Source organism: Schistocerca americana, chromosome 6 (assembly GCF_021461395.2).
Source record: "Schistocerca americana isolate TAMUIC-IGC-003095 chromosome 6, iqSchAmer2.1, whole genome shotgun sequence".
NCBI classification, from domain to species: domain Eukaryota; kingdom Metazoa; phylum Arthropoda; class Insecta; order Orthoptera; family Acrididae; genus Schistocerca; species Schistocerca americana.
The window spans coordinates 89,333,806-89,352,171 of NC_060124.1; the positions used below are offsets into that span (position 1 = coordinate 89,333,806).

The window sequence follows — 18,366 nt, forward strand, 5'->3', positions numbered from 1 at the left end:
TGACAAATCCCTCAACAATTACACCAATAACCTGACCAGTGCTTTCCTCTACTGCAACTATCCTGCAGACCTCGTCCACAAATAGATCTCCCGAGCAATACATTCCTCCCCGTGCAACAACAATAATCCTACCCCCAGACCACACAGAAGCATCCCCCTTGTCACCCAATATTATCCTGGCCTCAAATACATCAACAAATTACTCTGCCAGGGATGTGACTTTCTCAAGTCAAGCCCTGAAATGAGATCATCCCTTGATGAGATCATCCCTTGACAATATTCTCCCCACACCACCCAGAGTTGCCTTTCGTCGCCCCCCTAACCTCCGTAACATCCTTGTCAAACCCTACAATATTCCCAGACCACCTTTTCTACCCAGCGGTTCCTACCCCTGTAACCGACCTCGCTGCAAAACCTGTCCCATGCATCCCCCTACAACCACTACTGGTAAAATATACACAATGCAAGGCAGGGCCACATGAGAAACAACACGCCATTTATCAGCTGACATGCTTGCACTGCACAGCCTTTTACATTGGCATGATGACAACTAAACTGGCTGAGCGCATGAACGGGCACAGAAGAACTGTCCGCCTAGGAGATGTCCAATACCCAGTAGCAGAGAATGCCCTCCAGCATAATTCTAGGGACCTAGGAACCTGCTACACTGTACGTGCCATTTGGCTTCTCCCACCCTACACCAGTCCCTTGGAACTGCGGAGATGGGAACTTGCACTCCAACACATCCTTTCATCCCGCCATCCCCCTGGACTGAACCTACATTAACCAACTTCACTCCCATTTACTCTTCAGTCTTCTCCTCTTTCCCTTTCCTCTTTAGCCATTGAAGCATCTTTTCATCCTACATAGTTGTGTTCATCTTTGAACTATATACCTCTTTACTTCTGTATGTATCCTCTTTGGTTTGAAGCTGGCACAGTACTTACAGAATACCTTTGGCTTCCCTCTGACACCCATGCCTCCACCTTTGCTACCCTCCCTGTTTACCTTTCCCCTGTTGCTTCATAACCTGGGTTGTGAGTAACTGAATCCACTTTCCCTTCTTCCCCTTTTTTCCCCTCTCCCCTCCCTGACGAAGGAACAAAGTTCCGAAAGCTAGGATACATAAATTTTCTGTTCTATTTTGTGTATCTATCGGCTGTACTGAGTTGAGGTAAGTACTGACCAGCCTCTCTATCTCTTTGTTATTATTTGTTTCACATCATTATATGATATTTTCCATTAATCATTTAGCACAATAAAAAGATTCACACATTTAAAGCTTTCGGGCATTAAGGCCTTTGTCAGCAGTACACACACACACACACACACACACACACACACACACACACACACACACACACACACACATAAACGCAACTTGCACAAACATCTGCAGTCTCAGAGAGCAGAGACCACACTCAGGCCTTAAATGGCAGAAAGCTTTAATTGTGTGAATCCTTTTATTGTACCTATCGCGACTCAGCGTCTCCGCTATATGGTGAGTAGCAACTTTCCTACTCTGGTATCAATAAAATTTTGTTTATGTGTGTTGGGCAATAACTTAAATGTCTGCTACATCTGCCGAATATTTCTATTTAGAAAGGTGTAGTAATTAATCTAGTCTTCTTTCATGCAGAAAGCAGGAATTCCCTCTAATAATGGAATTCTTCATTTTGATTGGTTTAGTACTAATGAAACCATTGAAAGTTGGTGGTGATTTAGGAGTTTGTACCTTCATTTTTAACAGTTAAGAAATAGCTGCTGAATTCAAATGCAGTTTTCCTCTTCTTGCGGATTATCCCAAAACTGCAACCCCAGTTGAAAACCTTGGGCGATCAACTGATTTCAAGGTGTATGGAATAGGTGACATTGTTGCTATATCCCAATGACTACAGTATGTTTTACATAAAGAATTAACTATGTGAGAGTTTTGTGCAAATAGTTGTTTGTATTTGTGGGATATTGGCCAAAAGTGCAACCACTGTTTTTTAGAGTGTGAAACGTCCTTTTTTTTGTTGATTACTGTTCGAAGGATAAAACTAACTTGCATATTCTGAACACAGGCATGTGCTGTACCTGAAAATCACTCCTAATAATATCCTAAGTATTTCTGTTGAGTAATCAGACATCGCAAATAGCCTGGTATACAAGGAGTGAGGAGAACATGGAGAAACAAATAATGCCAAAGACTTTGGAGAGAAACTTTTAATTCCTTGTTAAGTAAAACCCAAAATTAGAGGAGCACATGCAATACACAAATTTTGGCTCATTTGTAAGCAAAAATACAAAGGTCGTGCTATATTAGTCAATGCCATCTGCCACATACAGTACACACTGATTGTGAAAATAGTGATTAACACAATACAGCTAGCTCTTTACACATGTTAACAAAACAGGCAGTGACATCATAGAAAAGAATTAATACAGAGGACCATCCATCAGTATTCATTTAATTTCTTCTTATCTTCTTTGTACCACAAACATCATCTGAAAAGGCTTTAGATGGTGCAAGCTGACGCAGCAGTGCATCTTCTGAAAATCCACCAAACAATGTAAGCAAGAGGGCAACTCCATAACCAGTGGCACGTTCACCCTGAAAGACAAATGGAGCTTTACAAACCAGTTTCAAGAATTTCTGAGGCTGAAGGTTCTTTTTATTTTGACATTATGCAGTTAGGACATATTTCCTATACCAATATTATGATAAGAGTAATTCCGATTTCCAAATAATCATCTTGATTTGAATAAACTTACAGCAATATTTGCACCATTTGGTATTTCCTCTAATTGTTTTGTTAGGTTATACACCTACATATATGCGTTAGTTGCATAATTTAATTTTTCTTTCCACTCCATTCATGAATGAAAAACGGCAAGATTGACAGCTTGTACGGTTCTGTGCATGCCATTGTTTGCCTGCAACGTATATATGGGCTAGATGTCAAACTGGCTGAGGATGATTTGTTCTTTTGGACCTAAAAGAAAGTCTTTTAAGAAGGTGTACACTATCTTTAAGTGTCTGCCAATTAAGATTTTTCAACATTACTATTACACTGCTATCTTCTGTGCACATGCCTGACGTGCTCTGTTGGTCGGAAATGATGTAGGTTTTCTTATTTACAAGACAGTCCATGTGATTATTCTGCTTCATATCTACATCCACTTCCTTAATCTGCAAACCTCTGAAGTGCATAACAGAGAGTACATCCCACTGTACCAGCTATTAAGGTTTCTTCCTGTTACTCGCATATGGAATGTGGGAAGAATAATTGTCTGATTGCCTCTGTGCATGCAGTAATTATTCTAATCTTATCCTCATGATCCCCATGTGAGCAATACATAGGCTATTGTAGTATGTTTATAGAGTAATCAAGTAAAGTATGTTCTCTAGGTATTTGTTGCACCCAAATATTTGTAGATAGCTGACTCATTCATGTCCTCTCTTACTGCCTGTGCTATTTCACCAGCAAGTTGTATAACTAACATGACCTCCCCACGCTATGTTCCTGTTTTTTATTCTATTTGCATCTTAAAAGTGGCTGGTAGCTGATTCTTATAACTGCATATTTTCATGACAGAGAATGTTGTAGAAGGACAGAACTCTACAAGGTGGCCAATTTCAGACAAACGCTTTCTGTGTAGTGTTCAACACAAATAGTCAAAGTGTGTGCAGTGCACAGAGGCTTTGAAGGGCACTGAGAGTCTGAGCAAAGGTCACAATAGAAAAGCCTGTGTCGCTGGGTGTACTCTGTGGCCTGATATTGGGCAAAGAGCTCTGCTGTAAATACTGAGCAGTGTGACTGAAGCCTATACCGAAAAATGTCAGCGCCAATGACGAAGGCACACCCAACACCAAGGTCACTCTGAGAGCCATCAGTGTACACAATGGCTACCGCGAAGATGCATGTGAAGGTCATGAAACTGAAGGTGATAGAGTGAGGCTGGAGTAGTGTCCCTAGGAAGTGAATGAAGGCCAAGGTGAACACGGGCCGCCGCACGAAGCCAAGGTGGTGAAGGGTTCACACCCACCGGGAAACTTGCAGGTAGCGTGAAGTTAAGCTACCAGAGCAAGAGCTGAAAGCGAATTCCAGGAGGTAACAGAAGAGGGACGCACCCCATACTGGCGATCAAAGAAGCTATCAAAGAAGGAGGCATAGGATGGGTGGCCATGGATGGCAGACAAATGGCATGCATGCCTGCTGGGGAGAAAGGCATGGCAGTAGGACAGTGGTAGTTCAGCAGCTTCTGGTACCGACTCTCAACTGGGCTAGTGCGAAAGGCGCCAGTGGCCAAATGTACGCCACGATGGTGGATAGTATTGAGATGGTGTAAGAGGGACGGACGAGCAGATGCATAAACAAGCACCCATAGTCTAGTTTCGCATGGACAAGGGACCAGTACAAACAGAGGAGGATGGTTTGATTTGCACCCCAGGAAGTACCGTTGAAGACACATAGGACACTGAGGAAACGTGTACAGCAGACTGCCAGGTAAGACACGTGGGAGGATCAAGAAAGTTTCCTGTCGAGCATGAGCCACAGGAATTTCGTAGTTTCAATGAATGAAAGAGCAACAGGCCCAAGATGTAAACATGGTGGGGGAAACCAATTACACTGCCAGAAATTCATACAAACGGTTTTGTCAGTGGAAAAACGAAAGCCATTGTTGATGCTCCATGATTAAAGACAACTGAGACATCACTGAAGATGCCACTCAATGAGACAGGTATGTGGAGAACTGCAATATATGGCAAAATTGTTAACAGAAAGGGAGCCGGATATACCCAGCGGGAGAAAGGCCATTTTAGGGTTAATAGCGATGCAAAGAGGATTACACTCAAGACGGAACTCTGAGACACACCATTTTCCTGGATAAAGGTGTCCGACAAGGCAGAACCCACATGGACCTTGACAACTCGATCTTTTAAAAATTCCTCAAGGAAACAGGGCAGGCGACCATGGAAGCCCCACATGCAGAGAGTACGGATTATACTAGTCCTCCAGCAGGTATTGTAGGCTTTCTCCAAATCGAAAAACACGGCCACAGTCTGGGATTTCTGAAGAAAACCCTTCATGACAAGGGTGGACGAAGTAACAAGATGGTCAACTGCAGAACAGTGCACTCGAAATCCACATTGTGCAGCGGTGAGTAGATTGCAAGACTGGAGCCACCATACCAGCAGGGCATGAGTCATACATTCCATCACCTTGCAAACACAACTGGTGAAAGAGATGGGGTGGTAGCTAGAGGGAAAGTGTTTGTCCTTACTGGGCTTAGATATGGGTATGGAAGTGGCTTCATGCCCGCATCTGGGAGATGTGCCCCGTGCCCAGATGCGTTTGAGACAGGTGCTGTAACACCTGAATGTGAACAGTGTCTGGCCCTGCGGAGGAGGATTGGGATGAAGTGAGAGCATGATCTAGCTCCCTCATAGCAAAGGCGGCATTGTAGCACTCATGATTCTGAGAACAGACGAGTATCGCCCGAGCCCCCACTGCTCGTTTCCAATGGAGGAAGGCAAAGTGATAGTAGAAGGAGCTTGAAATTTCCACAAAATGGCAGCTCAAGGTATTGGAGATTGCAATACGGTTCACAATGACTTTGTCTGCTACTGTCGGGCCAGAAATTAGCGAATGCGTTTTGGTCCCAGAGAGCTGTTGGTGGAGGTTGGCCCACACATCAGAGGAAGGGCTGGAACTAGTGAATGAAATCCAGCTAGTTTTTTTGCTATCCTGAAGAACGCGATCACACTGCGCAAGCATCTCATTATAACAAATGAAGTTTGGAATCGTAGGATGACATTTAAAAACACAAAGTGTGTGTCTCTGCGTGCGAATTGCATCACGGCATGCCTCAGTCCAACAAGGGACTGGGACGTGGCGTGGTAAAGAGCAAGTGAGAGGAATGGAATATTCTGCAGCGGTAAGGATATGTCTGTAAGATATTCCACCTGGTCATCACAACTGGGGAAATTTTCTTCATTGATGGTCACCAGGGAGGAGTAAAGCCACTTGTTGGCCTTAGCAAGCTGCCATTTGGGTGTGCATTAAGGTGGGGTAGGAGTCAGGAAACAGATAACATACGGAAAATGGTCACTTGAATAGGTGTCAGAGAAAACAGACCACTCGAGACGATGTTTTGCTCCTATGTTAAGGCAGAAGAGTTTAAGTTGATTAAGGTCAGCCAAGAGGGCACCTCTCCGACAGGTTCAGGGGGAACCTCAAAGGGAATGGTGCGCATTACAGTGACTGAGCAGCAGAAATGGGTAAGGTAGCTGCCCAGTAAACTGGAGGAAGTGTGCCCTGGTGACATCAAAAGATGGAGGGATGTAAATGGTACAAAGGGAAAAGGTCAACCGAGGAAGGAAAAGGTGAACTGCAAAATCTTGAAGGCGAGTAGTCAGGGAGATGGGCTGACTACGAATGTCATCCCATATGAGCAGCATGACTCCCCCATGAGATGGAGCGACCTCAGGGGGTAAGGTCAAAACGGACTGGGAAGAAATGTGAAAGCTCAAAGTGGTCATGAGGATACAATTTTGTTTCCTGAAGGCAGAGTACAAGTGGACGCTGCAATTCTAAAAGCAACCATAAATCCTCTTTTTTGGATCGAAGGCCATGAACATTCCACTGGATGAGAGTCATGATGAGGAAAAAATGAAGGGGTGTCACCTCAGCAGCTGCCGAGAGCCAGCCTACGAAGACTTGCTGCTACAGGGTACAGAGGCAGGAGGATCCTGCTCCCTGGAGGTCCACACAAGTGTCAGCTTTCTTGTGCTGTCGGCCCGCAGAGTCCAATGCAGAAAAATGGTTGGAGGTGCGCACCGGCGACATGGAGGTGAAGGTATTACGTGGCGACACTGTCAAAGATGATCTTCGAGTTGGTGAAGGAGAAGACTGTTTGGCTTTGTTGGACTCCTTCAAGCCTTTCCAGTTAGCAGAGGAAGACTTGGTTGCCAGCTGGCTGGTGGGACACAGGATCTCTTCATGGGAATATTCCTTCCATCCTTTCTGGCCTGCTGATTGTGTAGCTGGTGACTCTGACCCATGAAGCAAGCATTTGATAGCTTGTTGCACAGCTGGATGAGGGGACGGCGATGCTACCGTGATACTGGGCAATTTCGCAACCTCGGAGCTGAATTTGAGGTCACGTCCGCGTGGCCATATTCTTCATGGAGCAAGATGTAGGAAGAACAGTGCTGAAAGTGCCAGACAGTATAATGCAGGGTTTCGGACTAGCCAACATCTCGCGACTGACTGGGTAAGGCACATTTTCCTTTACCCAGATCTGTTGGACAGCCCACTCATCAAGATAATAGGACAATCTTGAGAGAAGGTACATGGTTGCCATTGCAGTTGATACAGTGGGGAGAAGGAGGCGGAAAATCGTCCTCATGCGCATCCCTACCACAGATTACACATTTGGCTGGGTGTTGACAAGACATTTGAGTGTGGCTGAAATGATGGCACTGGTATCAGCACATCAGGTTCGGAATATATGGTCGGACTGTGATAACTTCATAGACTGCTTTGATCTAGGACGGAAGCACCACCCTATCACAGGCGAGTAAAAGAGTGGGTGTGGGCACTAAGGAGGCATCTACCTTTTTCATTACCCGATGGACGGCAATGATACCCCGATCAGAGAGGTATGTTTGGATTTCAGCCTCAGTCAGAATGTAGAGCAGCTTAGTGTAAATAACACCACGGGAAGAATTCAGAGTTCTATGGGCCTCAACATGAACAGGATAGCTGTGGAGAAGCGAAGCGGCAAGCAGTAGTTCTGCTTGAGAATCAGAAGTAGTCTCTAAAAGCAAACTGACATTCCAAAAATGAAAGCAGGATTTCTCAGAGCTGGCAACTGCATCAACACCTTTCTGAACAATAAACGGATTTACCATTGCGAAAGACTGACCGTCTTCAGTATGTGAAACCACGAGGAACTGTGATGCAGATGGGAGGGTCTTTGAATCGGGAACTTCATTCCATTTACATTTGGTAGATGAGGACTGCAAAGATGATGACTGGCTGATTGCCAATAAATCCCCCACGACTGCCAGCGTCTCCGATGGTGTGCTCCTACCAACCGGAACGCCCCCTTCACAAGGGGGCACACCAGCCTCAGGTGACTGTTCACACCTCCCGAACACCTGATAAGAGGGACCAATCAGCAATTTGGGAAGGTAGCAGCCGTGTGAACCCTACCTGTTGAACTGGGGCTGGGAATTATGCGTTATCCAGTCACCAGTTACACATTATACATGTGGGCCGGCCTTCAGGACCACACAGGGAGGAAGAAGAAAAAGAGGAGCCTCAAATACCGAAGCAGAGGAAGGATAGGAGAAGGTGAACGAAGAAAGGAAAAGGGAACGAAAAACAGTGGTGAGACTTCTTACGTCAGCTACAGACAATGTGCAACATTCCCAAAAACGCTCCAGACATGTTCCCCAAGGGAGAGAAAACAAATAGGAAGAGGATAGCCATGCAGCATGGAAGCAAAAAGATGCTGCAGAGGCTGGGGCCCTGTGGTAGCTTAGGACAAGCCCGCCAAAGAGTGGCGAGCAGTTTGACATCCAAGCAGTATGGCTCTGTCCCCAGCTTTATTCTTTGGTCAGGATTATATCTTTGTACATTTTTCCTATTTTATGTGCACAAACAGTATAATTTATAAATCACTTGAATAGTAGCATCTTGTGTGAATACACTGCCATTTTCATGCATATGACAGCTTGTACCATATAACTCTTTCCATTCAGACACAACAACATTATGAAAAGATCAATTACTGACAATATAATGTAAATGGACAGATAAAAAAATCTGTTCACCATGTGGCGGTAGAGAACACACACACGATGGTTTAACTTTTTCAAGCTTTTAGAGCCAGTGGATTCTTCTTCTTCTTCTTCTGGTAGAAGAGTTGAAGGAGAAGGAGAAGGAAGAGGGGTACAGGAGAAGGATGGAGAGGTTTAGGGAAAGGGGTACAGTTCAGAAAAGTCACCCAGAACCCCGGGTCAGGGGAGACTTACCAGATAGGATGAGAAGGAAAGACTGATTGTTGGGGACTGTAATGGATAGGATTTGAAAACCCGAGAGCTTAAAGGTGGAAAACAGGGTAAATATGCAAGACACAGATTACTACTAAAACATTGTGCATGAGTTAATAAGAGTGAAAAATAGGCATAAAGTGTATACAGGCAACACACAATATCCTGTTGCAGAGCATGCTCTACAACATGACAGTCACGACCTTGGTGCCTGTTCCACCACAGGCATCGTCTGGATTCTTCCTCCAGACACCTGTTTCTCTGAGCTTCACAGGTGGGAACTAGCACTACAACATGTCTTTGATTCTCGTCAGCCACCTGGCTGTAACTTATGTTAATTCCTTCCGTCTCAGTTTTTTTTTTTTTTTTTTTTTTTCAGAGCAACTACTCCTTTCTTCACTCCATTTTAGTTTTTTACATCTTTCATTTTCTGACCTGTCTACTTTTCGCCATTTCCCCTCCCACCTCTGTTACATACAATACACTTTGCTTTTCACTCTTGTGCATGATGCTGTAGTAGTAATCTCTGTCTTGCATATTTATCCTGTCTTCCACATTTAAGCTCTCATGTTTTCAAATCTAGTCTGTTGCAGTCCCCAACAATTAATCCTTCCTTCTCAACCCCTCTGGTAAACCTCCCCTGACCCGGGGTTCTGGGTGACTTTTCTGAACTATACCCCTTTCCCTAAACCTCTCCAGTCCTTTTCCTTCACTCCTCTTCCTCTCCCTTCAACTTTTCTGCCAGAAGGAGCTACTGGCTCTGAAAGCTTGTAAAGGTTATACCCTTTTGTGTGCATGTCCTCCTGCCACCACTTGGTGAGTAGATTTTTTATCTATCCATTTACATAAAATTATGAAAAGGATAGATATTTATTCACCATATAGCAGAGATGTTGAGATGCAGACAGTGCAACAAAAAGACTACTAAACACGTAAGCTTTCGGCCAGAAGGCCTTTTTCTGAAATAGACAACATACATACACACTCACACAAACGCAGCTCACACACCCATGAACACTGTCTGGTTGCTGGGGCTCCAAAAGCTAGTGTGTTTAGTAGTCTTTTTGCTGTGCCTGTCTGTGACTCAACATCTGTGCTGTATGGTGAGCAGCAATCTATCCTTTTCATAATACTGCCATTATTCCATTCCAGATTTTCCATTGTTTAATTTTTCATTAAGTTTTGTTTGTACTATGGTATTCCCATTTAATGGCAATAATGCCATGTACTTTTTAACCCAAAATTAGTGATGTAACAAAGAAAGTCTAAGCAGAACTTAACTTTTACAAGCTTTCAGAGCCAGTGGCTCCTTCTGGCAGAAAAGTTGAAGGGAGAGGAAGAGAAATGAAGGAAAAGCAGCAGAATTTGCCTTTAGGTGTCCGAGATGAAATGAAGCAAGCATGAGTCACCTATTACTGTTGATGCAAGGATTCTAGAACAAGATCTGTCATCTGATGTACGATGCACATCAAAATTTAATTTTTATTTTATTTCCAACAATCCAGTGGTGCTATGGTTCTCTCTCGTGAAAACCAAAAATTAATTTACTATGTTTCATCCAACTTCAGTGAGTCCCTCTACCAACAAACTTTTGATTATTTTAAATACATAATTTAACTTTCCTGGGCTAAAAGTTTCTCCACTAAACTTTACACTGATTGTACTTTCAGCAAAGACGACCATTTCAGCTTCATGTGGCAGACAGTGGGATTTGTTTACCAATAATAAGAATAAAACTGGAGTCAAAACTGACTGCTGTATCTTAAACATGCAACCTTATCTATAACATTAAAACCAGATGCACAGTGAAACTTGTTAATCAATACCGATATCTGTGTTCCTGCACTTCTTACACAGAAAAGCAAACACTAATACACAAAATGTATTATAAAGGTAAGTGAGAATGGTAACACTGCTACTTCCTCTCCGCATCAGTTATGCTGAATTGTGCCCTGAACTCCATACCTGGTTGAACTTGCTGCAGTTGCTTAACATTATGTTGAGAGCTTCTGAAATAATGTTTTACAAAAATAGACCAGTAGAAATACGACCAACATCGCACTATCAAATTCTGTTCGAAGCCGTTACTGGCAGTTACGAAAAATTGCAAGGGACATGGGTATTTGGATGCACCAGTTCTTTTTAGGAGGTCAACAAATAGTGCGAGGCAAAGTGTGTGTAGGTAGACCATTAACTTCAAGAATGGATGATAATGTGGAAAAACTGAAGTGTCCTTTCTCCCTTTTCCCTAGCCAAACTGCAGTCACGGCACTGTGTATTCCTACAGCACAATGTAGCCATCTCTCTCTCTCTCTCTCTCTCTGTGTGTGTGTGTGTGTGTGTGTGTTAAAGCACTACACTTTTACAACAGATTTTATTCAGTCATAGTCCCAAAAGGTAATACAAATATTACCAGTTTATGCCTATTATAGCCATCTTCACACACAGTAGAACTACAGTATCATTCATCAAGAAGCAGCATAACAGCAACATACATGACAACAGCTCTTATACAACCTAGGGTAGAACAGTGAAAACCTTTTGGACTAAGGCCACAGGAACTCACCACTATCACATGGTTTTTGTTGACCTCTCCCCAATGGTTACACATTCTTGTTCAGGTGAGAAAGGCCTTTCAATTAGCTATTAATGAAACTGATATATTTACTGTATAGTTCATCATGTTTGTCAGGACTCTGCTCAGGATTCTATTTATTGTGAAGGTAAATGGCAGATTCTGTATGATGTTTGACAACTATCCTCTGCTAGCTATATGTTTTTATATGAATCCCCAAACTACAAATTCTCCATTACAATTTGTTTAGTAGAACAGTCAAAAATTTGAGCACATATTTATTGGAATAAGATCTATACTGGACAAACGAGATGAATCACTGCAATATTTAAAAGAGTAGATCTGTATAGAAAACAACACATTTTTTGGATGTACATAACAATAATAAATAATAATAAGAAAACACATTGTCACAAGCCTACATATAATATGAAGTCTTGCATAGCACTATAAAGGGAAAACTGATTACCATTCTTAAAGAATTGGACATTTATGTTCATTGTGAACAGATTCCAAAGAAGTTTATCAACAAACCAGGTAATTATACCAAGTAATATTATTTATGAACTGTACTTTGAGATTGGTCAGCTTGGAACTGATTGGTAATGGTATATTCAATTGGAGCTACTTATGGAGTGTTTTAAATGGCTGGTGTCCACGATGTCAAAACACCTGCAAGTGGCTCACAACACTGGCTCACAACACTACAGGAAATCAACCACCACTACAAGGCACATGATCCAGCAGCAGCAATGTACAGTGCTGCATCATTTATATTTTGTATGAAACTACCAATTACTAATTTTTTGTGCCTATGTGATTGTACTTTGACATTCTTTTAAACAATGGGTTAATATTTTAGTAAATGTTTTGTGTAACTGCCAACATTATAAAACAATGAGCTATAATTTTAATATTCCATTACACCAGCATATTTTTCTGGTTTGTTTTAGAATATAAAATCTCCATTGAGATGTTCAGTTCATTGTTTTAACACAATCAGCTCCATATAACCCAATTTTACAGGGTACCACAGAAATGTTGCCGCTAACTTCTAGGGGAGGTTGGGCACATTGTTAGGATTGGTAACTGCATAGCAAGCTATGGCCACAAACATCAAAGGTGAGTGGTAGCAGATGTCGATGATCGGAAAGGAAACAAGAGACTGATTTTTTTGAAACTTTATTGGACATATGAGTACACATAGTGTACGACATGAATAGAGCTCTAATGCTCCAATTTTGTACTGTCAGATGCCACGCATGTCTGACACCGATGGAGTATTAACTGCCAGCCAAGCTTGAACATACCGGGAGTTTCTTTTTGATTGGAGCAGCTGTGCAGATAATTCTTGCGACGAGATCAATTTCAGACTCCACAGGATCATGATACATGAGAGGTTTTGTGAGTGCCACGGAACCAGTCCATTATGCCCAATCAACGAATGTGGGAATGACTTGTTCAGGTACCTATGAAGAGCCAATAAAAATGAATGTTTCTCTCTTGTATTGTTATCCTAATGAGTCTGAAATGGATCTCATCACATCATCGTCTGGGCAGCTGCTACAATCAAATAAACTCCCAGTGTGTTTGAGCATGTCAGGCACTTGATGCTCTGTTGGTATCAGTATGCATGGCCTCTGATAGTGCAAACTTCAAGCATTTATTGTAGCATTAGAGCTGTATTCATGTTGTACACAATGTGTACTCATTATGTCCAATAAATGTTTCAAATGAATCACATACTCGTTTCCTTTCCGATCTTCAACAGTGTCAAACACGATGGAACGGTATTGTTTGCTGATGACATTAACATTCTTCTAAAAAAAAGTATTAGTTTCCACATAAGCAGAAAACCCAAAAATAACTCTTTAAAAGTGAAAGATGAGCTCACAGAATGTCTATCACAAACCAAATTTCTAGGGGTGCAGGTTGATGCACAACTAAAATGGACTGAGTACGTTACTGTCCTTGGGAAACGAATAGCTTCAGCATGCTTTGCACTTAAGACTAATAAATTCTGATTGAAGTAGCTCATGCACTAGAACAACTTACTTTGCATATATTCATTCTGTGATGAGTTATGGGATAATGTTCTGGGGAACAAATGAGCAGAACAGACAAACACTCTTTAAGCTACAAAAAAGGGCTGTACAAATTATGACAAAATGTAGCAAGACAACTTGCTGTACTGAGCTGTTTAAATCTATGGGAATCTTGACTCTTTGATGCGAGTACATTTTGCAAACAGCAATCCAAAAAAAAAAAAAAGGACACACTGATCAGTACACAATGAACAGGTCTCTACATGAACATGGAACCAGTTACAGCCATCACACATCTCAAAACACACACACACACACACACACACACACACACACACACACACACACAAAAGTGTGTGCTATATAATGGAATTAAACATGCCTTCAGGAATGACCTAAAAATTATTTGTTAGAAAAGTGTATTTATATTAGACTACCTAAAACAATGTGTAAATTTTGTTGACAATAATTCTAATAATTAATTACTGAAATTAAGAGGCATTTTACAATATGTTCAATAGAACAGTGAAATACAATGTCAAAATGGGTAACTCAGTAAAGCAAGACATGTCTGTATCTATTTATGTGTGTAATTGTGTATGTTTATGTATCTCTGTGTCTGTATTTTATGCATTTATGTGTTGACATATCCATAGAATTTACATTGTCTATGGATGGTTCAAATGGCTCTGAGCACTATGCGACTTAGCTTCTGAGGTCATCAGTTGCCTAGAACTTAGAACTAATTAAACCTGACTAACCTAAGGCCATCAAACACATCCATGCCCGAGGCAGGATTCGAGTGTCTATGGATGGATAGATGGATAAATAAATAAATAAACTTCCGGTACCAGTTACACATGATGTTTGTGTTCTGAGCTGTTATGCAATTCTCAATCCTTGTGATGTGCCACACCTCCCTAGAAGTCTGTCATGACATTTCTGGACACATTGTATATACTCAAAATGAATGTGCTATGCCTGTCCCATTCCTTTCTTTTTCCTTCCCTATCTTCAGCAGCATTATGGTGGTATATCTGAGATAATTAGCTACAGCAGAGCATAGTGAATTGCTGTTGCATACTATATCTAACATCAAAATATTGCTAGAAATAACTGAAACCAGTACTGTGTATTACATCTTGTGGTTGTGACTGAATAAAAATATTTGTAAATGAGTCAAATTTCTGTTTTTCCATTAGACAATATTTACAATATAATTAAGATCAACACGACTGCTTGCCCTAACAAGACAGAACTTTAGAATATTCTTACTTTGTGCCGCACAGTTCACAGCATTGTCACTGTTTCTGTACTCATTTCTTACTTGTGATAATGCTATTGAAATCAAGTCTTTCTCAGCAAGCAAGTGACTATGTAGTCAAGTGGTGGTGTTAGTAACATTATTTCTTGAACGTGTATGTTAACAATTATTCTGATATTTGAAGGCATACATTAACAATTATTCTGATATTTGCTGACAAGTCCTAACATATGGCACACTGCTTAAAGATTATGTAACTTTACTCGGGTTGAGGAAAAAAGTACTCACACTATGCACAGGATACGCCATGTCGACATGTATCCAGGCTCCAGGATAATCAAAGCCAAGGTGCGCACCAACAAACAGTCCTGCACATGAAGACTGGGCATTGCTCCGATCCTGAAAAGAGGAAAGAATATTTCTGAACATTGAAACAGAAATAGAAATAAAATAAAAGTGAGAAGTAAAAGTTATTCAGTTTGTTGGTACTTGCCATCTTCTTTTAGGTTACTATGGATTATTGCAGAACACCTAAAAAAAAAATTGTAAGCAATTTTGTCAAAATGTTGTTTGACATTTCACTGCAGTACACACCACTGTGCATGTACACAATGAACACACAGCTACAAAAAGTTGTAACTGGTAATTTAGTCCTGTTTGGAAGAGATTACACTACCACCACCTTGAATCATAGACATTCCTCTTAAGAAGAGATTTTTAATAAAACCATAAAAAACAAAGATTGTTTCTGATTGACAAGTGACATCTGTTGCTCCACACCCCTTCCTATATATTGTGACTTCTATTGTTTTCTGTTAATTTAATTTTTCTTTTTGATTTATTGCTTTTAATTTTAGTTTTTTGCTCCTTACAACTCTGACTCGAGAACTGCCATATTAACATGACACGGAAAGAGAGAGATACTCGATTGGTTGATTGGGAGGGGGGGAGGAGACCAAAGAACGAGGTCATCGGTCCCACAATTCCAGGTGGCAGTAACAACAGGAGGTACAATGCTAACAGCATAGTCCAGTTGATGAGATAGGGAACTGGGCAAACAAAGACACAGAAGGAACATTGGAGTGGCAGGAAGAGTAAGGAACAGGAAAGGAGGTGAGGTGGGCAGGGGCGAGAGCAGGACGCATCCCAGAAGCACTATGCATGCTGGGGTGCAGGCACCACCACCACCACTGCTGCAGACAAATCCCAATCCCCATCTCATACCATACCATACTATACCATTACCATGACACCACAGGGAGACAACACAAAAAAAGGAGAACAAAATGGCACAAAAGACTAGACAAAATACAGGGAAAGGAGGGGGGGAGGGGGGGGAGGAACCTGGTTGTTGTGCAGGCAAGGTCAAAGGCCTCCTAAACTGGGAGACTCTAGTTCCAGACGGCAATGCAGGAACTGAAATCTGGGAGGACAAACACTTCTGCAAAAAAAACCGAGGACAGACATGACCAAGTGAAGGTCATCCACTAGCACCCATGACGTGGAGAGTGGTAGGACATATTTAGTTCAAAGGGCCGAAAGGTGGAGGCAGTACAGCAAAATACGGATCACTGTGAGGGGGACCCTGCAACTACAAAGAGAGGAGGGGAGTGGCCCCATTACAGAGTAAAAGAACTGTAGGTCAACCTGGTATGGCCGATACGAAGATAGCAGATGATGGTAGATTCCCGCTGGGAGAGGCAGAAGGAAGAACACCACATAGAGGTGGACCCTTAGTTTAACAAAATTTGTTGGACGGGAACAAGTGCCAGCCCACCAATGAGCAAAAACGAAATTTGACAAGAAGCTGCAAATCCACCCCTGGAGGAGTCACAGAGGTGGTAGGTGGTTGCCCTCCCAGCCAGATAATCGGCAAGCTCATTATCTGGATTACCCAAGTGGTTGGGAACCCAAAGGAAATCAACCAAACAAGCAGCACGGTCAAGATCAGCAACAGCGTCGTCAATGGCAGAGACCAATGGGTGGTGGGAAAAACACTGAGCAATAGCCTGAAGGGAACTCATTGAGTACATACACAACAAAGTTGGACAAGGGAGGACCGTTTAATAAAGCAAAGGGCTGAGTAAATGGCCACTAGTTTGGCAGTAAACATCATACACATGGAAGGTAGGAGATGGTGTGCCATGCCAACACAAGATGTGAAAGTATATTGGTGGATTTGGAGGATTTAGAGCCACAGCGTAAAAAAACTATAGGACCCCGAAACTCCCGTAAAAGGGGGCAGAACAAATGACTGAACACCATCAGAGTGATGGGGGCTTTTGGATCACAAGAGAGATCCATCTGAATCTAGGGCTGTGGAACTAGCTGGGAGGGGTGGAGGGTGGACAGGAAAGGGGGGGGGGGGTTCCAGGAGAGAAAGTGGCCTTGGGAAGGGAACAAGAGGGAAGATGGAATTTGTGATAGAAGTGTGGCAGAGCCCAACTAGTAAACTCAACCGAGGTCAGGCAACTTCCTGGCGCCACAAAAAGAATAGAATAGGAGGGGTAAGCATGGAAAGAGCTGATAGAACTTGCTCAGGAAACCATGCGCTGGGACTGCTGAACCAAAAAAAAGGGGGGGGGGGGGACAGGACGGAATCCCAGTGCCAACCAGAAGACTGACAGTGCTAGAATAAAAGGCACCAGTTGCCAAATGGATACTACTGTGGTAGACTGGGTCCAAGAGGAACAGTGTGGAAGGGGCAGCTGAGCCACAAACTTGACAACCATAGTCCAGATGGAACAGAACTAAAGCCCAATAAAAGCAGAAAAGTCCCAACAATCCGCACCCCAAGATGTGTGGCCAAGGAAGAGAAGCACACTGAGTTTACGGAAACACCAAATCTTCAGAAGGTGGATATGGGGCAATTAAGTAAGTTTGCTGGGGACCACAGTCAGGCATTGAGCAATGAGGTAGAGCTCCAGATCGAGATGGACTGTAGTATGGCGACAGAAATGCACCACTCATGGTTTGGGGAAAGAATTGAAAACCATGTGAGAGAGTCCACAAAACAGTACGTGGATGGTGCACTGGAGCTGTCACTCTGCGGGGGCCACCAAAGTTGGATCTAGCCCAAATAAACCATACAAAGCAGGGTAATCAACCGTCCGACAAAGCCCACAAGTCCATTAATAGTAACAAAGAAAATAAGGACACTTAATATAGAACCCTGTGGACTGCCATTCTCCTCAGTCCGCGAAGAGCTGAGAACAGTGCCAACCTGAACTCAGAGCAACCTGTGGGACAAGAACAGGTGAATAAAAATGGGGCAGGGGTCCCAAAGATACTACTCATGGAGTAGTATCTCATGAAGTGTAAGAAAGATGTGATGGTACCAAGCCGTTTTGTATGCCTTACAAAGATTGAAGAAAACTGTGAAAAGATGGTTACGCTGAGAAAGAGCCAGCCAAACTGCAGTTTCCAACCAAAG

General features: G+C 42.5%; 1 protein-coding gene across 2 annotated transcripts in view; it reads right to left on the bottom strand.

Annotated features, from left to right (window-relative positions):
• Positions 1–2,193: 2,193 nt before the first annotated feature.
• The window catches only part of LOC124619272 (probable aminopeptidase NPEPL1), a 48,718-nt gene continuing 32,545 nt past the window's right edge, over positions 2,194–18,366 (bottom strand). For both annotated transcript variants that reach the window (XM_047145541.1, XM_047145542.1), the window contains exons 9-10: positions 15,222–15,332; positions 2,194–2,596 (exon numbers count right to left, since the gene is read on the bottom strand). In XM_047145541.1, coding sequence (XP_047001497.1) covers positions 2,453–2,596; positions 15,222–15,332 — 255 coding nt within the window. In that variant the 3' untranslated portion in view covers positions 2,194–2,452. The remainder of the gene's footprint in view (positions 2,597–15,221; positions 15,333–18,366) is intronic.